The 23,737-nt window shown below is 39.3% G+C and overlaps 1 protein-coding gene across 7 annotated transcripts in view; it reads right to left on the bottom strand.

Annotated features, from left to right (window-relative positions):
- Positions 1–23,737, bottom strand: part of ANKRD44 (ankyrin repeat domain 44) — a 318,146-nt gene that overhangs the window by 41,504 nt on the left and 252,905 nt on the right. For all 7 annotated transcript variants that reach the window (XM_059168514.1, XM_059168518.1, XM_059168517.1 and 4 more), the window contains exon 17: positions 567–638. In XM_059168514.1, coding sequence (XP_059024497.1) covers positions 567–638 — 72 coding nt within the window. The remainder of the gene's footprint in view (positions 1–566; positions 639–23,737) is intronic.

Here is a 23,737-nt window from a genome sequence, read left to right as displayed (position 1 = left end):
TTTTTAATTGAACTATTAGATAGTAATAATTATAAAGACAGTTAAAATGTATAATAATAATTTATTAAGGGGCGCCTGGGTGGCTCAGTGGGTTGAGCCTCTGCCTCGGCTCAGATCATGATCTCAGGGTCCTGGGATTGAGCCCCCTGTCGGGTTCTCTGCTCAGTGGGGAGCCTGCTTCCCCCCATCTCTCTGCCTGCCTCTCTGCCTACTTGTGATCTCTATCAAATAAACAAATGAAATATTTAAAAATAATAATAATAATTTATTAAGTATACTGTGGTAAAGGCTCTAAGAAAATTGTCTCTTTTATTTTGCCATCATTTGACAATTGGGGAAATTGAGGCCCATATGGGGTAAGTAATGTGTCTGAGGTCACCAGTGGGTGAAGTTGGGATTGGAATTTGAGTCAATCTTTCTCTCTGCAGCCTGTGGCTTTACCCATGTACTGTTTTCATTATTAGTTCTTACTGTGTTACTACACTATCATTTTAAGAGCAGCCTACTTCTAGGAACACCTAGATTCTATTTGTAGCAGAGGAAGCCGCCCACGGTATCTCACTTACAGCTAAGTGGAGTGGACTCTTGGTAGCACCGGAGTCCGAGTCTTCAAAGCCATGATTGGTTCTTTCTAAAAGCTGTGAAGACAAAAAGAAAACATGTATGTGAGAAATTTGCAGAAGGAATCTGCCTTTATGGATACGAATGTTGACGTCAATGCCAAAGAGGGTTCAATAATGTAAAATACAATGCTTCTTAGCAATATAAGAAACCCGCTGCAACACATCTGAAACAAGAAATTGGACATAGCCTATCTAAGACAAATACTCTAACTGAACCTTTCAACTTCTAGATCATCTCAGGATTTGCTGATGAGAAAAAGGCTGTCATACTTGAAAGATGCTCAGCCTCACCAATCCAGGAAAATAATTCATGTTTAATCCACTTTTCACCCAGCAGGTCATAATACTGAAAAATTTTAATACCTAGTGTGTATTCCATTATCAAACACACATTTACTGGAGATAGTGTTGGAAGAAACATGTAAGTCTCCTGTTCTCATGGAGCTTACATTCTAGGGAGGGAAATCATAGATAAGCAAATACAGAAATAAGATAATATCTGCTAATGACATGATGTGATACGGAATGACTGAGAAGTTACTTAACAGCTGATGATCAGGGAAGTCCTCTCCAAGGAAGTGACAAAGTTAAGACCTAAATACCATGAGGAATTAAACCAAGTAAAAGTGTGGCAGGAGAGTATTCTGGAGGAGGAAGTTGTGGAGAAGGGGGTACAAATGCATCTAGGGGGGACAAACATGGTGAGTGGAAGGAACAGAAAGGATAGTGTGACCAGGGATGATGCTGGTGAAGGTATCAGGAAAAAGACATTCTCATGAACTCTTTGAGGGAACAAATTGCTAAAACCTTTCTGGGCAATTTGTGCTTAAATTTGACCCTAGGAATTAATTCCTAATAAATAATTAGACTAGTGCACGATGATGCATGTATAAAGAAAGTTCTTCAATGAATATTTGATGAATGATCACCAGTGTACCTAGACACTGAAGATTCAATAATAAATAATATTACAATATCCATTTTCTTCAGGGGGGAGACAGAGTAGGCATAAAAGAAAGAAGTTAAGCAGTTAATTAGAAAATAGTATGTGCTACGGAGAGAACTAAAACCGGAAAGGAAGGTTCGGAGAGCCAGAGGGGAGGTCAGTTTGCAACTCAACAGGATGATCAGGGAAGGGCTTATGGGCTGAGAAAAGTCTTGAGGGTGATGAGAGAGCCTTGTGGACATCGGGGGAGGAGTTTTCCAAGCAGAGAGGCCAGCAGCTGCCCCATCTCTATGGGATAGGCGTGCTTAAGAACATCCAGGATGCTGGAGCAGAGTGAGCCAAGACGAGAATGATAGGAAAGGAAACCAGAGGGATGGTGACGGGCAGGGGGTGGGAGTGTCATCAAGAGCATTCTGGATTGTTCTAAGAATTTTGACTTTTCATCCTGAGATAGAATTTCAGTGTAGTGTTGTTTTTTTTTTTTAAGATTTTTTAAAGATTTTATTTATTTATTTGATATATAGAGAGAGGAGGCAGGAAGAGACAGATGGGGAAGCAGGCTTCCCACTGAGCAGAAAGCCCAATGCGGGCCTTGATCCCAGGACCCTGGGATCATGACCCAAGCAGAAGGCAGAGGCTTTAACCCACTGAGCCACCCAGGTCTCCCTCAGTGTAGTGTTTTGAGCAGAGGGATAACATGTTCTAACTTTTATGCAGTAGGGAGGGCAGAGAGAACCTGAGGCAATAGCCCAAGAGAGAAATAACAGTGGCTTAAAGCAGTGGAGAGCAGTGGGGTTGGAGAGAAGTAGTTGGATTGTAGATATTTTAAGAGGTAGAATCAATAGGATTTCCTGATGGATTGATTGAATATGAATGTAAAAAAAAGATGGAAGTCAAGAATGACTTCTAGGGGGCGCCTGGGTGGCTCAGTGGGTTAAAGCCTCTGCCTTCAGCTCAGGTCATGATCTCCGGGTCCTGGGATTGGCCCCCTCATCGGGCTCTCTGCTCACCAGGGAGCCTGCTTCCTCCTCTCTCTCTGCCTGCCTCTCTGCCTACTTGTAATCTCTGTCTGTCAAATAAAAAAAAAAAAAAAAAAGAATGACTTCTAGGATTTTGTCTTATGCAAATGGAAGGATAGAAGTTCCATGAACTGAGATGAAAAAGACCAAAGGTGGAAGACACTGTGGGAAGGAATGAAAGTTTGGTTTTGGAAATGGTAAGTCTGAGATGTTTTTAAAATATTCAAAAGTGCATACCAACCAAACAGCTGTTGGGTACATGGGTGTGGAGTTCAGGTATTTAAAGCCACAGGATTAGATGAGATGAGTAAAGTAAACAGAGATGAGAGATGAGGAGAGACTTGGAATGATGAGGGGGAGACAGCAGGGAGACAGACTGAGCAGATGGACTAGAAGGAACACCAGGAAGTGTGAGGTCTGGAAACCAAATGAAGAAAGAGTTTCAATGAGATTAAGAGTAACCATGTCAGAAGTCCTAAAAGGTCAAATGAGTAAAATGAGCCCTGAGAATTGACCCCTGGGTTTGGCAACACAAGACTATTAGTGACTCTGTGAAGAGCACTTTAACAAAACACTGTTTCTATGAAAAAAAAAATTAGAAAAAAAGACAGCAACAGAGATGGGTTAAATAAATCGAAGTGGGGCAGGGACTTTAGGGGAAAACGGCAGAGTGGGCAGTTTGGAGGCTCACCTCATCCAGATACAACTAGATAACATCCATATCAGAGTAAATCACCCAGAAAACAATTCAAAGATTGGAGGAACAGACTCTCCACAGCTGTGCATAGAGAAGAGGCCACATCAAAGAGGGTGGGAAAGGCATAAATGTGGTTGGGAGCTAAATGGACCTGCAGGACTGCTGGAGGGAGAGAGGAACAATGGGGGCACAGAGAAGGGTGAGAAACAGACCCTTACAGCAAGGACCCCAGGCACAGGAGCCTGCACAGGGAAGATAAATCCCCATAACATTTGGCTTTGAAAATAGGGGGGTCTAATTTCTTGAGTTCTTATGATCAGTGGGGCTTACCACCTGGAACTTTAAAATTCAGTGAGCTCAGCTCTAGGAGAGCCAGGAGGGTGACAGGAAGTGGAGTCCTGCCTTTAGAGAGACAGCATAACAAAGAGCCCAGGGAGGCAGCACAGAAGCAGCAGTTTAAAAAAATGCCTGGGATATATGCAAAGAAGATTTATTTACTAATCTCACAACATGTGCTAGAGGGGCAGGAATTTTTAGGAGACTATTCTAAGAAAAAAAGAGTTGGCAGGTATCATTATCCTCACTTGTCCCCTAGCCTAGACACACTGACCAACATTTTCCACCTACCTTGCTAACAGTAACCCTGGCCTAGTGTGCTTCTCCACACCTGCCCCCTTCAATATGTCCTTGGCCGGAGCCCATCCACATTGGTGCCACAAGCCTGGTGGTGTGCAAGCAGCCCTGACAGGAGGCAGTGCTACATGAGAGTGACTCCTTCCCTGGGGAGAATGGAGGATAATGACACACACCAGTCTACTGTGGCTCCATTGCTGGGCTGGGAGCAGACATCAGATCTGACTGTGAGCCCTGCTGAGCAACAAAAGCTTCTCAGGAGACAACACAGGGAAAATGCCCTGCAGTTTGGTGCTACTGCATCTCTGGCAAACCTTTGGTTTGACCCAGCTCAAGCCCAAGTCTGGCCCAATGATAACACAGGGACCAAACCTTGCTGCAAAACAATGAGAGCTATCAGAAATGACTGCACTGAAGGCAAAAGCAGCTCGATCACAATAGTGGGGTGCACACAACACGCATAGGAGATACCCCAAAGCACCAGGTTCTGGTAAACAGGGGATTTTGCACTGCAGGGAGCTATTGGATCTCTTATTCATAAGGCCACTATTTTCAAGAGCAGGAGATGTAGGGGACTTTCCTAGGACATAGAAACACACACAGAGTTAGACAAAAATGAGGAGACAGAAGAATATGTCCCAAATGAAAGAACTGAACAAAATCACAGCAAGGGAGCAAATTCAAATGGAGAGAAGTAATATACTTGATAGAGAATTTAAAGTAATGGTCATAAAGATACTTACTAGACTTGAAAAAAGAGTGGAGGACCTCAGTGAGACACTCAACAAAGAGAAAACAAAAAAAGAGTCACTTGGATGATGATGAACTCAATAACTGAAATTAAGCATTTCCTAGATGAAATAAATAGTAGACTAGAGGGAGCAGAAGAATAGTCAGTGACCCAGAGGACAGAGTAATGGAAAACAATCAAAGTGAACAGGAGAGAGAATAATAATAAAAATAAACACGGACTTAAGGAATTCAGTAACATCATCAAGCATGATAGCATTCACACTATAGGAATCCCAGAAGAAGAGATAGGAAAGGGGGCAGAAAATTTATCTGAAGAAATAATGTCTGAAAACTTCCTGAATCTGGGGAAGGAAACAGAAATCCAGATCCAGGAATCACAAAGATTCTCCAATAAAAATCTACCCAAGGAGGTTCACAGCAAGACACATAGCAATTAAAATGCAGCAAAGTAGTGATAAAGGGAATTTTAAAAGCAACAAGAGAATAGAAAGCAGTTATATAAAAGGGAAGCCCCATTAGTCTATCAGTGGAGTTTTCAGTAGACACTTTGCAGGCCAGAAGGGAATGGTGTGATATATTCAAAGTTCTGAAAGGAAAAAAACAAACAAACACAGCAACCAAGAATACTCTACCCAGCAAGGCTATCATTCAGAATAGAATAAAGAGTTGTTTCTCAGTCAAACAAAAGTTAAAGGAATGCATCACCACTAAACTAGCCCTACGAGAAATGTTAAAGGGGACTTTTTTTTTTTTTTTTTTTTTTTAGAAGAAAGATCACACATGTGTGTGCACAAGCAGTGGGGAAAGGCAAAGGGAGAGGAAGAATCCCAAGCAGGTTCCACACTCAGCACTGAGCCTGACTCAGGGCTCAATCCCACCACCCTGAGTTCACAACCTGAGCCTAAATCAGGTGTCAGATAGTTAACCAACTGAGCCAAAGGCCCTACAGTCCCTAAAGGGACTTTTTGAATGCAAAGAAAAGACCATAAGTAGAAGAAAAGTAGGAGGCATAAAAGCAGTGAGTTAGCTATATTACAAAAATCAGTCAAGGGATCATAAAATAAAAGGATGTCAGGTATGATACCATATATCTAAAACATGGAGGTAGGAAGGGGAGTAAACAATGGGTTCAAACTTAAGCAGTTCTGAACTTAATATGCACCGCTACATGCGTAAGTTATGTATAAACCTGGTAACAACAAATCAAAAACTAGCAACAGATAGACAAAAACGAAAACAAAAATAAAACAAAACAAAACAAAAAACCAAAAGAAAGGAATCCAAATATATCACTAAAGAAATCCAGCAAACCATGGAAAAAAACAAGCAAGAGAAGAAAGCAACAGAGAAGAACTACAGAACAACCATAAAACAAGTAGCGAAACAGCAATAAGCACATCCCTGCGAATAACTACTTTGAAGGGCGCCTGGGTGACTCAGTCTGTTAAGTGTCTGCCTTTGTCTCAGGTCATGATCCCAGAGTCTTGGCATCCAGCCCCACATTAGGCTTCCTGCTCGGTGGGGGATTCTGCTTCTCCCTCTCCCTCTGCCTCTCCCCCCAACTCATGCTCAAGCGCGTTCTCTCTCAAGTAAATAAATAAAATCTTTAAAAAAATTAACTCCTTTGAATATAAATGGACTAAATGTTCCAATCAAAAGACATGGGTTGAGAGAATGGATAAAAAAGTAAGACCCATCTATATGCTGCCTATAAGACTCATTGCAGATTGAAAGTTAAAGTATAGAAAGTTATTTATCATGCAAATGTAAGTGAAAAGAAAGCCAGGGTAGCAGTACTTACATCAGACAAAGTAGACTTTAAAACAAAGACTGTAACAGAGGACAAAGAAAGAAACTCTATGATCATAAAGGGAATGATCCAACAGGAAGATGTAACAACTATAAATATTTTATGCACTCAAAATGGAAGCATCCATATACATAAAGCAGCTAATAACAAGTAACTGACAATAATACAATAAGAGTAGGGGACATTACCACCCCACTCACATTAATGGATAGACCATCAGACAGAAAATCATCAAGGAAACAGTGGCTCTGAATGATACACTGGAGTAGATGGATCTATTCAGAACACTCCATCCTAAGACAGCAGAATACACATTCTTTTCAAGTGCGTATAAAACATTCTCTAGAATGGATCGCATACTAGGCCACAACACAAGTCTCTACAAATTCAAATAGACTAAAGTCATATCATGCATCTTTTCTAACCATAGTGCTAAGAAACTAAGAATCAACCATAAGAAAAAATTCTGGAAAGAACACAAATACATGGATTTTAAATAACATGCTACTAAACAATGAATGGGTCAACCAAGAAATCAAAGAGGAAATTTAAAAAAAAATGGCAGGAAATGAAATATAATTGTCCAAAATCTTTGGGACACAGCAAAAACTGTTGTAAGAGAGAAATTTATAGCAAAACAGGCCTACCTCAAGAAGCAAGAAAAATTTTTTCTCAAATAAACAAACTAATGTTACCCCTAAAGGATCTAGAAAAAGAATAAACCAAACCACAAATCACTAGACAGAAAGAAGTAATAAAGATTAGAGCAGAAATAAATGAAATAGAAACTGAAAATAAAACAAAACAGATCAATGAAACAAGGAGATGGCTCTTTGAAAAGATCAACAAAACTGATAACCTTTAGCCAGACTCATCTAAAAAAAAAAAGAAAGAGAGAGAGAGAGGGCTCAAATAAACAAAATCAAATGAAAGGGAAGAAATAACAATTGATAGTACAGATAAAAAGAATTATAAGAGAATATTATAAAAACCTATATGCCAACAAACTAGACAATCTAGAAGAAATGGTTAAATTCCTAGAAACATTTAACCTCTTGAAACTGAATCAGGAAGAAATAGATAATTTGAACAGACCAATTAGCAGCAATGAAAACAAAGCAGTAATAAAAAAAAAACTCCCAACAGTTTTTTTTGTGAAGCAGATGGCTTCACAGGCAAATTCTACTAAACACTTAAAGAAGAAGCAATACCTATTCTTCTTAAAGTATTATAAAAAGCAGAAGAGGAAGGAAGGCTTCCAAATTCAATCTACGGAGCCAAAATTATCCTGATGCCAAAAACAGATGAAAACACTTTAAAAAAAGGGAGAACTACACGCCAACATCTCTGATGAACATAGATGCAAAAATCCTCAACAAAACACTGCAAACTTAATACAATAATACATTTTTTAAAAATCATTAAACGGGTGCCTGGGTGGTTCAGTCATTAAGTATCTGCCTTTGGCTCAGGTCATGATCCCAGGATCCTGGGATCAAGCCCCAAATCGGGCTCCCTGTTCAGCAGGGATCGTGCTTTTCCCTCTCCCACTTCCTCTGCTGTGTTCCCTCTCTCGCTGTATCTTTCTCTTGGTCAAATAAACAAAATCTTTAAAAAAATCATTTACCATAATCAAGTGGGACTTATTCCTGGGATACAAGTGTGGTTCACTATTCAGAAATCAATCAATGGGATACATCACATCAATAAGAGAAAGGATAAGTCAATATAATCATTTCAATAAGTGCAAAAAAATCATTTGACAAAGTACAACATCCATTCATGTTAAAAACCCTCAACAAAGCAGGTTTAGAGGGAATATACCTCAACAAAATAAAGGCCACACATGAAAAATCCACAGCTACTATCATACTTAGTGGGGGAAAAACTGAGAGATTTTCTCCTAATCTTAGGAACAAGACAAAGATGTCCACTTTCACCATTTGTATTCAGCATAGTACTAGAATTCCTAGCCACAGCAATCAGACAAGAAAAAGAAATGAAAGGCATCCAAACTGGTAAGGAAGAAATAAAACTTTCAGTCTTTGCAGATGACATGATACTATATATGGAAAGCCCTAAAGATTCTACCAAAAAAAAAAAACCTTGCTAGAATTGATAAATGAATTCAGCAAGGTTGCAGGATAAAAATCAACATATAGAATTCTGTTGCATTTCTATACACTAATAATAAAGTAGCAGAAAAAGGAATTAAGAGACCAATCCCATTTATAATTGCACCAAAAAGGATAAAATACCTAGGAATAGACTTAACCAAGGACGTAAAAGAGCTGTACTATGAAAACTATAAAATACTGATGAAAGAAACTGAAGGTGACACAAACAAATGGAAAGATATGCCATGCTTATGGATTGGAAGAACAAATATTTTTAAATGTCCATAGCACCCAAAGCAATCTACACATTCAATGTGCTCCCTAACAAAACACCAACAGCATTTTTCACTGAACTAGAACAAATAAACCCAGAATTTGTATAGAACCACAAAAGAGCCCAGATAGCTAAAGCAATCTTCAAAAAGAACAAAACCGGAGGTATCACAATCACAGATTTCAAGATATACTACAAAGCTGTAGTAATCCAAATAGTATGGTGCTGGCCCAAAAGCAGATACACAGATCGATGGAATGGAATAGAGAACCAAAAAACAAACTCGTGATTACATGATTGATTAATTTTTAACAAAGAAGGCAAGAATATGCAATGGGAAAAAGATAGTCTCTTCAAAAAATGATGTTGGGAAAACTGGACAGCTACATGCAAAAGAATGAAACTGGACCACTTTCTTACACGAAAATAAATTCAAAATGGATTAAGGACCTAAACATGAGACCTGAAACCATAAAAAGCCTAGAAGACAGCATAATCAGTAATTGTTCTGACATCAGTCATAGCAACACTTTTCTAGATATGTCTCATAAGGCAGGAGAAACAGAATGAAAAATAAACTATGAGAACAACACCAAAATAACTGCTGTGCTTCTGCACAGCAAAGGAAACAGTCAACAAAATAAGAAGACAACAAACTAAATGGAAGAAGGTATTTGCAAATAACGTATCTGATAAAGGCTTAGTATCCAAAATATGTAAAGAATTTACATAACTTAACACAAAAAAACCAAAAAACCCCCAAACAATCCAACTTAAAAATAGGCAGAAAACATGAACAGACATTTCTCTAAAGAAGACCTCCAGATGGCCAACATGTAAAACAATGCTCAATATTACTTATAATAAGTGAAGTGCAAATCAAAACCACAATAAGGTATCACCTCACACCTGTCAGAAAGGCTAAAACCAAAAACACAAGAAAAAAACAAGTGTTGACAATATGGAGAAAAATGAACCCCTGTGTACTGTTGGTGGGAGTTCAAACTGGTGTAGCTACTGTGGAAGACAATATGGAGGCTGCTCAAAAACTAAAAACAGAGTTACAATGTGATCCAGTAATTCCACTACTGGTACATACCCAGAGAATATGAAAATGAAAACACTAATTTGAAAGGAATGTGCACCCTTATGTTCATCACAGCATTATTTACAATAGTCAAGACATGGAAGCAGCTTAAGTTTCCATCAACAGACAAATAGATAAAGAAGAGGTGGTGTATATATAGACAATGGAATATTACCCGGCCATAAAAAAGAATGAAATCTTGGCATTTGCAACAACATGAATGGATCTAGAGACTATAATGCTAAGTGAAATAAGTTAGAGAAAGACAAATGCCGTATAATTTTACTTATATGTGGATTTTAAGAAACAAAACAAATGAACAAAGAAAACAAGAGACAAACCAAAAAACAGACTCTTAAATCCAGAAAACAAACTGATGGTTACCACAGGGGAGTGAGGGGGGGATGGGTGAAACAGGAGAAAGGGCGTAAGAGTACACTTATCTCGATGAGCACTGAGTAATGTGCAGAACTGCTGAATCACTATATTGTACACCTGAAATTAATATAATGCTGTATGTCAACTATATTAGAATCAAATTTTTGAAAAGCTTACATAAATAAAGTTTCTAAGTAAATAAATAAATAAGAGTGGTGTAATTAGCCATTGAGATAAATTATCCCTCTTTATGTTGCCTTTAAATTCTTCTTTGCATAGTGATGTATCCAAAAAGAATAAAAACCCAACACCTAAAGCAGTGATGTGTGATGAATGTGGCAGTACTCAATATCCCCTCTGGCTTCCTAACCAGTGGGCTTGGACTGCAAAAGCTATACAGTTATGAACTATTTCCTAGACTCTCCTGAAGTAGGTTCCAGATGTAACTTAAGTTCCACCAAGGAGACGCACTACCCTGAAATGCTGACAACAGACACAAGCAGAGGACATCTCTGTGATTTCTGACGATGGGCACAGCTGTGAAGACTTTGTCTTTCAGCTCCCTGGGTGCAGGCTCCCCCCCTAGTGAGGGTGGAGGAGTCAGACACAGGGACACCGGGCATCTGCTCTTGGCAGTATGGATCAAGCAGATGCTGTGGGGCTCTAAGACCAACAGTGGTGGCACTGACAAGTGTGTCTCCACCCAACAGCCAGGATGATATGCCCATAGAACAGCTCTTCTGGTGACTATTTTCTGATTCCCTGAACCCTGACTATGGGGAAGGGGCAACCGCCCGGCTAGCCCAAGCTCAGAGTTCAGGCTCATTTCTGGAGGATCACCTTAGTGTTTCCTCTTCTAGACAGCCCACCAATCTTGTAAATACCTACTTTTTAAAAATCATATTTTTTTCTGCTCAAAATAGCTTCCTTTGTTTCTGTTTCCTTCAAATGAAACCTGATTGATTCAAAGAGTAATGGAGTTTATCATAACAGTTTTCTTAATGGGGGAGGTGAAGGGGAAATTACACCACTCAATGCACCAGAAAGCAAAACTTCCTAAAATCCACTCTATCCATTTTTATCCTGGAAAGTCCCAAACTTCTTAAGTGGAAAAAAACATTTTTAAAAGCAATATATGTGGAAGAGTAGTAGCATTTCCATTTTTAAAAAAATCTATACTAATGTGATGACAGATGCAGAGAAAAAGCCTAGAAATCCCTACCCTAAAATGTTTAGTACAATAACCTAAGAGTGGGATTACGGATGAATTTTGTTTTCTTCTTTCTCTTTCCTCATTTTTTTTTCAGTAACTATGTATTACTTTTGTAATCAGAAAAACATTAAAGCTATTTCTATCAGGGGAAAAAAATAAAAGCTATTAACCTTCCTTTTCTTTCAATAAAATGATATTCATGGACCGCCCCCCCCCCCAAGTAGGTCCAGAACTCCTTTCTAGTCAATCCATGTGGAACAAAATGCTTGGATTCTCTGGTAGATCAAATAGCAGCATAAAATTTACCATCTAAGAACACATGCTTTTAAGTTTGCAAAGAGTACAATGCAAATAATTTTATCAGAAGCATAAGGCATTTTATGTTTGTTTTTGTGAGTATGAGAATAGAATTTGGAACTTAAACAATCTAGGATAAGTTAGACTAATGAGACTAAATTTAATTTTAACTTCAAAGCAAACAAATTTAAAACCAATCTACTGAGCATAGTTGAAATACAAGTAGCCCTAACTGCTTGAAAAGGCTAGAAAGCAGCTGTTCTTTGCTTTGTTTTGCAACATTATCACCTGCAAAACTTCCTGGAATTGATAGTGTGTACTGACAGCAAATCCTGTCCTAGAATGAACTTTCAATCAAAGGAACACAGGCTCATTTCCACCATTATCACAAACATGATGAACAGAGACAAGAAGACGAAATACTGTTTCTAGCCACAAACTAGGCATGTTTCCATAAGATTTATTATGAAATAAGATTTTTCCACACACATACTTTGATCATTCTAATAGCATGTGATATTTTACTTCTATCATTTATTTACCAAATATTTGCCGAGTGTTATCTCTGTGCGGGACCCCGGATTAGGCACCAGGATTCAACTATGCAGGGGGCAGATGTTCCTGCTGACCTGAGGGAGCCTGGAGGCTAATGGGGAACCCATGGAAATTAATAGGTAATGAAAACAATGGGAGCTAGGACGCAGGATGTTATGGGAGCAGGAGAGGTGCCTGACATAACCTGGGGGGTCAGAGAGACTCTCTGTCTAGCCCGAGACCTGGATTATAGGGGCCAGCCAGGCACAGAGAGAGAGGGATTTCCAGGCAGAAGGAAGAGCATGTGAGAGCAGTGAGTACAAAAAAATTTAAAAATTTTCAGTTTAATAAGGCTAGAGTAGTATGCAGGGGTGAGGAAAGCATGAGTAGCACAATGGGAGGTTGGAAACATACATAAGCAGAAAATAGATTTGGTATAGAGCGATTATATTGTTCTTGTCCAGTCCAGGACGTTTCTGAGAGGGATGACTGTGCCAGGACGATAGCTGTAAACCAGGACATCAAATCAGGATGATTATTCAAAGTCACTGAAGTGCTTTAAGCAGAGAAGAGGAATGATCGTGACAAGATTCTTGGGTATTATAAAAATCTCTCCAGACACAGTATGGAGAATGAACTGTTGTGGTGTTGGGGTGAGGATTACCACCCCAGAAACAGGAGATGAGTTAGGATAGTTCAACTCTAGAATTTGTAAACTGTGAATTATTGAGCTGGTGAGGCCTGACGGTGGCCTGAACTGCAGAAAAGGCAGTGTTAATGGAAGGAAGTAGGTGCATTCACGCATTTCAATCACTCCTTTGTTCATTCATTCCATAATTATTGTTTCAGCATTGTGCTAGGGACTGAAATTTTCGGTTTCAAATGGTCCCCACCCACATGAAACTCATAGTATAGAAGGTAGCGTGGACACCATTAATTGACTGAAGAGTGGCAGAAGGAGTTAGGGTGCGGTCAAGGGCGATGCCCAGTTTTCCAGCTTTGGTAACAGGGTGAATGGTGATGCTTTGTCTAAGAAGCAAACAGATCCGGGGAGAGAAAGGGGTGTTGAGTTCTGCTCTGAGGGCTGCATCATAAGAAGCAATGAGTTCTGCACGGAGAGCCTGTGGTTATAAATCAAAGCATACAATCTCATATGTACAACATAAAAGGATGAATTAAAACTCTCTCTCATTTAAGACTATTTCCAATTAATACATCCTCATGCTTATCATCAACATTTACACAGTCTATGTATCCACAGACTAGTTTTCACATCGAATTACCTGCACAATTCAACGTACACATCCAATATGGTGCCATAGGTTTCCACTGGAAAAATAAGAATTTTGCATTTGTTCCAAGGATCAACTTGGTCCTCTGCTTAAATTATCTATTAACATGACTGCTTTAATAAAGTCTTTATCAGGGGGCACCTGGGTGGCTCAGTGGGTTAAAACCTCTGCCTTCGGCTCAGGTCATGATCCCAGGGTCCTGGGATCAAGCCCCACATCCGGCTCTCTGCTCAACAGGGAGCCTGCTTTCTCCTCTCTCTCTCTCTGCCTGCCTCTCTGCATACTTGTGATCTCTGTCTGTCAAATAAATAAATAAAATCTTTAAAAAAAAATAAAGTCTTTATCAGGACTACTTAATTTTATTCCTTGTCATGTCTAAAATCCCAGAAATACTTCTTTTCTCAATTGGTCAGTCATTTATGAAGCCTGTATGAAGAGTCGAGAACTACTTGAGATCAAGATCTCACTTCTTCCCCGTCTCCTCCTGTCACCTTGTATTTGCCAAGACTTTCCTGGGTAAACAAAACAGAAGGTTTGGGATTAAAGCTACTTCTAACCCCCCACTGACTAGTAAAGACAGATGCTGAAGAACCAGGAAGAGAACAAGTAAACTTTTCAACTGTCTTATCTGCGAAATGAAAACTCTGTTTCAAGGGAGACATAGCTGGGATGCTCTAGAATTTTGTCAAGCCCAAGAAAATGACTACATTTGAGTTTATAGCAATTTATAGGGCATTTTCTGAGTCTGGACGGTGTTTGTGTAGGATGGGAAAGCTCACATATCGAGTAGCTCCATGTCTTGGATTTAAAAGCCACAAGGGTAATGGCCAAGTTTAAGCTTCTTTCTCTACAAAACGAATCTGTGGTAACAAAATCAAGAATAAACATGAACTTAACAGTAAGTCAACTGGCTGCTGGGTTAACAAAACAGTACTCTTATCATTCGAAATTGTGAGGGCACAGATAAATATTATACTTGAGCTGGAAACCCAAGCTTTTTAAATAGTTTAGATTATCACTGGCTGTTTGAAAACATGGCAGGAAAATCTTCAGAGATCTCAGAGACCTCAAGCTGATCTAAACCCGTTTTTAAGTGTGCTTTTTAAGAAAGCAGAAAGCAAATATGGCTCAGACTATAAGAACGGAAATCTGTGGCCAGTGGGTCTGCGGGCTAACCCTCTTGTAGGTTCTGGTTAGATTCTGATGACACAGCAAGTTTCCACAAGGTAGGAGGGCTGGAGGAGCTAGAAAACCAATCAGAAAGTATCTGCGGGGACCATGTAAAAAAGGTGCTCTGAAGAAAGTTTTAAAAATGGATTTATTTATCTTTCAGCAGTGAGAGGACATTATAAGTCTTCAAGGCTGTGAAGGGCTGGAAGCTGGCCAAGGCCCCTGGAAAGTTGGCACCTCCGTCCGAAATCCTATTTCACATTCCACTTGTCTGTGTTTGAGAATAAAATGCTATTTGGGCAACCTCAGGGCCACTCCTGAGTCAACTGTGTGGTGACCTGGCTCTGGCTTGGTCCAGAATGGGGGCTGGGTCTGCAGAAGTTCCAGACCACCAGCCTGCGTCAATACCCTCTACTTAGCGGATCCCAGGAGCCCAGGACAGAGCTCAGGGATCCCACAGATCTTTCAGTCTCAGAATAAATATGATGTTCCAGGCCACGCTGGACCCCCATGAACCTCAGGCCTTTGGGTCTAGCCCAAAATAAACTAGCTTCCCCATGATGGCACATCAGATAGCAGTGGCTCTCTGTTTCTCATGAGTCTGCTCAGCCCCCCTCACAAGCTATTAGAAAAAGCTCTGTTGCTTGAAATTGTTACTAACCACAATTATCGGAAACCCAATGGTTTCTAGAAAGGTATGAATCTAATCTAATTTCTGCCTCCTCCCTCAATTCCACAAGTAAGGAACCATTAACTTTCTTCACTTGGGTAAGTCAAGGTCTATGAAACTTTATGCTACTGGAAGCTTAGATAGATTAAGTTTCCATTTTTTCTTTGGAGCTGATTTTGATTATTCTGCTTATCTCCTCCTTCCAGTGTGTATTCAGTTCCTGGTGATTTCCTTGCCAATTAAAAGGCAGAAGAGCCTCTAGTATGTATAAAGAAGGCTAATGAAACCTGCTACAAAGATAAAGTCAAATGCAAGATCTAAAATGTGTGGTGTTCAAAACTGTCTTGCAAAAGCCTTAAAAATGTTCACATACGTTGACCTGTAAATCTACTTCAGAGATTTTTACCCTGAGAAAGTTTTAAGCCAAAGCCATTCAATAGTTAAAACAGTGTAAGCAACCTAAATCGTAGAAGAAGGTCAAAGTTACAGTTTATCCAATAATTGAGTATTATTTAGATGAAAAAATGTTTACTGAGTTCTTAATAGTGTTGGGAAAGAATTATGTCATAATATTTCATGGAAAAATCAACATACAAATCATATAATTAGTATTATCTCATATTTGTGAAAAATAAAATATGTGAGAAGACTAAAATGAAACACAACTGATCCTTGAACAACATGGTTTTGAACCACATGGGTCCACTTAGGAGCAGATCTTTTACAATGCTTGTAAATGTGTTTTGTCTTTCTTATGATTTTCTTAATAACATTTTCTTTTTCTTACTTTATTATAAAAATACAGTATATAATACCAATAACACACAAAATATGTATTGATTAATGTTATCAGGAAGGCCTCTGATCAACAGTAGTAGTCAAGTTTTGGGGGGGTCAAAAGATATACTCAGATTTTCACAAAACAAATGAGCAAAGGGTAAATGAGAGAGAGAGAGAGAGATGCAACTCAAGAAACAGAGAACAATGGAGGGTTACTAAAGGGGAGGGTGCTGGGGGATGGGTTAAATGGGTGATGGGAATTAAGGAGTACACTGTCTTGATGAGCACCAGGTGATGTATGCAAGTGTTGAATCACTATATTAAACCTAAAACTAATATAATACTGAATGCTAACTAATTGGAATTAACTGGAAAAAGTTATACTCAGATGTCAGCATCCCTAACCCTCCCATAGTTCAAGATTCAACTGTTTACCAAAAGGTTAATGATGATTGTTTTGGGGTGGTGGGACTTTGTGTGTTTGATTTCTTGTTTCCACTTTCCTACATATTCTAAACTTTCTATAACAAAAATGTATTATTCTAATAAAGAATAAAATAAATGTTTTTTTAAAAATAAGGTGGGAGGGGCACCTGAGTAGCTCAGTGGTTAAAGTCTCTGCCTTTAGCTCAGGTCATGATCCCAGGGTCCTAGGATCGAGCCCTGCATCGGGCTCTCTGCTCAGCGGGGAACCTGTTCTCTAACCCCCACCCCACCCCTTGCTGGCCTCTGCCTACTTGTGAATAAATAAATGAATAATAAATGAATAAACTCTTAAAAAAATAAGATGTGTGATGAGCACTGGGTGTTACATGCAATTAATGAATCGTTGAACACTACATCAAAAACTAATGATATATGTTGGCTAACTGAACATCACAAAAAAAAACTGATGTACTATATATGTGGCTAATTGAACATAATAAAAAAATAAAAATAAGATGGTTGAGCCAGATTATTTCCAAGGTCTCTTTGGTTATACTCTGGATGGAATCCAGTCAAAAATTAATGAGTCAATGTTTTCATAGCCATGACCAGTATATCTTTTTATTAAAGAAAGAGTACCATTCTGGCCAGTATCCATGTTGGTTGAGTGCATTTCTTTGTGGCCATTAAATTGCAAATTCCTTAGGGGCAGGGACCATCAATACCATGAGGTAGGCATTCAACAAATGTTTGTTGAGTTTAATTTAAATCTGATAAAAGAACAAGAGAGAATTATCGGAATTAATCACAGGGTGACAACACATTTCCTTGCCTGTTTGGACATTGTTGGACTATCCAAAACATTACTGGTATCTTATATTTTGGGTGCATTTTTGCCTCTATTAAATAAATTAAATGACATATTCATTGCTACATTTATAAAACCAACGAACTAATCAGCAAAATAAAGAAACAAACTTTACCCTTCACAGAATACAGGCCTGTAATGAAAAATGCTCCAGGATAAGAATATCTTTCTACATTACAATGTCAGTTTACTGTTCCTCGGTGGCGGTACAACTCATCCTGAGGAGATCCTCTGTCCTTCTATCATGAGGAACTAAAGAAAACTAGTATCAAATGAAATTTTGATGTGATTGATGGACCAGTACTACAAAGAAGAAGACATACTAGTAAGAGAATTGAAAACACATTCTTGGTTGTAAATATCTCAATCCATCTAGAAAAAGCCAAATAATATGTTTTTGAAAAAATAAAACAGTATGATTCTTTTAATCTTGCCATAGGCATTCCAGATGTGGAAGAGTATTAAGAATAACTTGTGAAAAAAAAAAAAGACACTATCTTTAGGGATAAGGGATCCTGGTTACTGAAAACACAAGGACTGACCCAAGACTAGAAGAAGCCAAAACTGATTATGGAGGCGACAGGGGTTTTAACCAATGGCACAACTTGCAAAGAATAACCGCAGAAGCCATCCCAAAGGCAAAAAAAAGTCTCCTCAAAGTGCTCCCACGTTATTCTGGAGGTTCAATGGTAGCTTTGGTCTTAAACTGTTTAACTAATTCTCAGAACTCTTATATTCAATTTTTCCCCAAGTAAAATAAAAAGATAAAATGACTACATCTGGGTTAAATCGAATCAGAAGGCATGATTCACCTTAATAAGGAAATTATTCTCTTTGGCGCCATAGTTTCCTATAACTGAATTTGGTTTCATAATTTGTGTGGGTGTGAGCCAGAAGAGGGAAGGAATGTTTATGTCTTGGAGACAGAAAAGAGAGATGGCTGAAAGGGGTCCCTGTGAAAATCTCTGAGGGAACGCAAGGAGGCTGCGGCCACCAGCCAATTTCAGAAGCACTGACCTCAGACACAAACTGTATGTTTTGGTTTCTGCTGCCTTGGGGGCACCCTTAATAGACCTACTAGGAGATGGGGCTCCTGGGTAGCTCAGTCGGCTAAGTATCCAACGCCTGATCTCGGCTCAGGTCACGACCCCAGGGTCTGGCTCCCCGCTTGGCACTAGCGGGGAGCTAGTGGCTCCTCTGCCCCTCCCCCCATCTCACTAGTGTGCGCGCTCTCTCTCTCAAATAAATAAATAAAATCTTTTAAAAAATGTTATCTAGTAGGATGTGATTTTGAGTCCTCAACATCCTCTTGGATCTGCCAAGAGATGCTGCAAGGAAATTTTTGTACAACAAAAAACCCTGGCTATTCCCTTGGTATTCATGGTAAAGGAATTAACCTGGACCATACTTGCCTCCTGAGTTTTGCAGAGTAATTCAAAAGTTAAGTTCACTCTCCTATGTCAGCAGTGAATTCAACACGTTGGTGTCTTTCATCAGTGGAAGAATCACCTGATTCCCTTTTTCTCTTTGGATCCCTGCATCACATGTATGGGTGCGTGTGTGTGTGTATGTGCCCGTGTCTCTGTGTGTGCAGGGGAGAGGAAGACAAAGGCAAAGTGTCTGTGTTAATCAAGCACAGGTGTTATCATATGTGGGTAACATGAGCCTAGGAAAAAGGGTAAGAATATCTAGACGGATTTGACAGATTCCCTACTGTTAAGGAAAATGATCCAAAACTTATAAACAAGGCAAAGAGGATTACTCCTTTTAAAATCATAACAATGCAGTGTTTTAACAAGCCCACTCAAGGATGAACTTTTCAGTATAATGTTAATTAAGAGCCCAGTCTTTATGAAGTCGCATGTGTTAATTATAGATTTGTTCCAGCAGAAACGCACATTATCTCTGTGTGGTAGAATGATAACTCCAGAGCTTATAGCCTACTGCTCTTCAGGACATTAACCGGTTTTGTAACTAACCTAGCAATCTTATTCTAACATTATTTCATTAAACTGCCTATAAATGGTCTGTTCCTCAAATGATCCTTGAATAAGCTTTAGCATCTTACCAGTTCCAACATTACTTAATGAGATTTAAAAAAAAATTTTAACACACATTCCTCCTTCCTTTTTATGAGACTTGTTTTAAGTTTATTGAGAAGTAGACCTTGATACCACCCATCTGCTCCAACCTTTGTTTTTTAAGATTTTTACTGATTTATTTGAGAGAGTATGAGCAGGGTGAGGGGCAGAGGGAGAAGCAGACCCCACCCCCCAGCTGGCCCGGAGCAGGGAGCCTGATCCAAGACTCGATCCTGGGATCATGACCCAAACCAAAGGCAGATGCTTAAACGACTGAGCCACCCAGGCTCCCTGTCAGCTCCAATGCAAGACCCTGAAAGTCTTAATATCCTTTGGAAATGCCTGTAGCAGTCTTCTCCCCTCAATGTTGTCCCACAAAGGACTATTCTGGAGAATGCTAAAGAGAACACGGGAAGGTGCCTTCCCCTCCTTCCAAAAGAACTTGGCAGACAGAGCTATGCTGTCCCAAGGTAAGAAAATCAATTCTACCGCATATCCAAGAAACTCTTCAGGCCCTGAACTGAGGAATCATGGGCTCCTCTCCCCTCTTCAAGTGTCTGCTGTATCCAGAGGCTCATGGGAATGACCAAGCCCTTTTCACGTGGGCTGAAGGCCTTATGGCCTGCACTTGCTCATTTTCTCCCAGAAGCCCATAGTTGTTGCAAGATACTAACACAACCCTTCTTCTTGCCCCCATTCTAAAAGAGCCTGCCTTAGTGGACCAAGTTCACTCAGCACCCTTCAGGGAGAAACCACAGGGCACCATCTCCTCTCTTCCCTGCTTAGATCCTCAGCAGAACTCGGCACTTCCTGGGTGCGGAGCCTCACCCAGCCACACGCCCGTGGGACTTAAAATCTCAGATCACCTACAGTTCAAGAGGCAGACCCTGCTCTCATCCCCCACCTCACCTTGCTTCAGAAATAAATCTCACCGCAGAAGAAAATGAAATACAAAAGGAAGCACAGAGCATTTACGACCGAAAGCAAGAGCACACTCGTTTCATTTCACTTCATTTCATTTAAATACGAGAATTCAAAGAACTATTTCTCTCAAAGCTCACAGTTGCGTTTCATAAAATCATCTTTTCATTTATGTAAAATTGACTGTTATGCCATAGTTATTTTAGCAGTACAGACATTAAGAAAATATGGTTGTAGATTTATAGAAGATAAAACATACAAAAAATTGTAACAGAATTTTCTTCTCTTTAGTAGAGGGAAACTATAATGCTCCAAAGCCTGATTTTGTGTGTGTGTCAATTTAGAAAATGGTTTCTTATATGGGTCTTTCCACTGTGGACTCACCTTAGCCCACACACTCTACCCTTGAAAACTAACTCTTCTTAAGCGAAGGGGCTGTTAGGCCCCAGCTTGCAGGCTGCCATTTTGGCAAAGACAGCCCTTCTAGAGTTTCTTTCTGTGAGACGTAAGGTCATCCACCCAACCGAGCCTGGCTCCTGTTCTCTTGTCCTTTGGCTATCACTGAACACAAAATATTGACCTCTTCCTCCCAGGGCAGCCAGCATCCTTGGGAGAGAAGGAAGGACCCTGTCTGTAGGATTCCTATTCCTATCTCCATCCCTCCCCACGCATCCTCCCAAAGCAAGGTTCCTCTGTCCATTACCAAAACCAAAACCAAAGCCAAAACCCCTTTCTGGCCTCCAGAACACACATGTAAATAACTACCAGTCTGTGGGGAACCCATGCACCTTGCTTCCTACCTACCCATAATACAAAATATAACCCCCTGTCACAAACCAGAGAGCCTGGGGATAGCTCATGAATTTTAAAGAGTTCTGAATTCAGATCCTAAACTATTTTATTTCCCCTTAAGTTTCATAAACCCAGCAATTCTAAAAGTCATGTTCAGCTGATGTCAAGAATGAAGCATCTTCAGCCAACGGTGTCCATCATTTAAAACATACTAAAGTGTGTGAATTCAGGCTACCAGACAGGATGCAAACAGAGCCATTTCACTCATGGTATTCAGAGACTCCTTTTTACCAGTTTGGGAGCATCTATGGTTCCTTTCCCATCTGTTGTCTTTTCTTTTTAGCTGTTAATTAGCTCTCGGAACAGGAGGTGCGAGAGGCGGGGTACTTAATGTGGCAAAGAACATTGCACACGTTTCCATGATTCTCAGTGACCAGTCTCACTGCCTGCTGATATCGTCAATAAAGAGTTTAAGAGGACAGATGAAATTATGGACTAAAACTAGGTTTTTGCATTACCATGCATTTATCCTAGTACCTCATCCCTACTAATGAAAGAAAACCTGAAAGTGTTGTGTAACTTTATGCCACTCAGAAGATCAGCTTAAAAGAAATCTATACTCTTGTGAAATTTTTTTCCCTGTTGCTCCCAATTATGGATCAGAATGACTTTGCTCTTGTTTTAACAAGGCTTTGTTCAATAAGAGTCACATTTGAAAAGCACTTTATATGCATGCTCTGAAAACTATGGGAAAATCTCATTTGGAGGAGCCCTGTTTAAACATTGTAATAACTTGGTATGGTAACAGATGGTAACTAGACTTATCATGGGGATCGTTTTGTAATGTATATAAATGTCAAATCGCGATGTTGCATACTTGAAACTAATACAATATTGTACATTAATTTTATTTTTAAGTTTTTAAAATTAAAAATAAGTTTTTAAAAACTTAAAAATAAGATAAGATGCTTAATTTCAAGTATGTCAGTGTGCCCCTGATATGGACCTGAAAAAAATTCAGTGTTCCTTTCAAAAAATGGCTTCTGGGAGGCCTGGGTGGCTCAGTAGGTTAAGCTTCTGCCTTCAGCTCAGGTCATGATCTCAGGGTCCTGGGATCGAGCCCCACATTGGGCTCTCTGCTCAGCAGAGAGCCTGCTTCCCCCTCTCTCTCTGCCTACTTGTGATCTCTGTCTGTCAAATAAATAAATAAAATCTTTATTAAAAAAAATGGCTTCTGACCCTTTAGCTTGACCCACTGAAATTAAGCTACCTTCATTTGTTGTACAATAGTACAACAATAGTTGTCAAATTTGGACCCTGGATTTTCCCCCTTCAGGACACACACTGCATCATGAAGTCTTTAATTGAGTGTGTGGATTAATTAGGAACATATTTGAAATGAGAAGAACTATCTTCTAATCAGAAGTTCATAAATTCCAGTCCCAATTTCCGTCTAAGTTCATAAATTAGATTGTTGAAAGTTAGATAAGAATGATCCGTTTACAAAATTTAGCGCCAAGAGTAAAAGAAATTGTAATAGAAGCGTGATTTCAGTGCTTGCTTAAGTTAAGAGATTGGTGGTCAAAAGGTTAAAATCATGAAAACAGCCTAAAAGAACAAAATCACAACTTGCAGGGTATTTTCTTTTTTTCTTTACTCATCATATCCCTTGGAATTTTACTTATTGACTAATAAAAATGGCAATGAAGAATGACTGCATAAAAAATCTGGTGAGACTTCTTTATATGTTATCAGGGTAGAAAGGCGTTTTTTCTGACTTTTTCCTAAAAGCCAATTTTTTTTGAAATTGTCTAGTGGTTACTAAATACAGTAAATGCTAAATTGCAAACCAACTCTTGCAGCTTCCAATCGCATATTCCAGTTTTAAAGTCTGGCCCATAATGAATGCTTTCCTCAGGAGGGTACTTCGCATTTATTTAGTATGATCAATTTTTAAACATATGCCTGAAAAGTGACATGATCTTGAGAAATGCCCAAACACACCAAAGCACAGACTGTAACTTCACCTGGTTCTAAAATATTAAAGTAAGTCATCAATCCATAAATAGTTTATACAAATTCCTAGCTACGCCATAAAGGAGGTCTAAAAAAAAGAATTTTTATGTCTAAGCAAAAGATTTAAAATATAGCTTAATTTCAGCATTTATGTGTTGAAACGGCTTTGAAAAAAGTCTCCCAGTTTGTGCTCAGGAAGAATGCTGGGTTGGAGAGACCAACTCAAAATTATTAAAATTAAATATTAATGGTGAATTTTATTAAAGTGCCAAAAGAATTATCAAAGGTTCTGACAATCTCACAAATAGTCGCACAGCTTGAACCATAACTCAGCTTTGTT

This window comes from Mustela lutreola, chromosome 3 (assembly GCF_030435805.1).
Source record: "Mustela lutreola isolate mMusLut2 chromosome 3, mMusLut2.pri, whole genome shotgun sequence".
NCBI classification, from domain to species: Eukaryota; Metazoa; Chordata; class Mammalia; order Carnivora; family Mustelidae; genus Mustela; species Mustela lutreola.
This window is presented reverse-complemented; position numbering and strand designations above follow the sequence as displayed.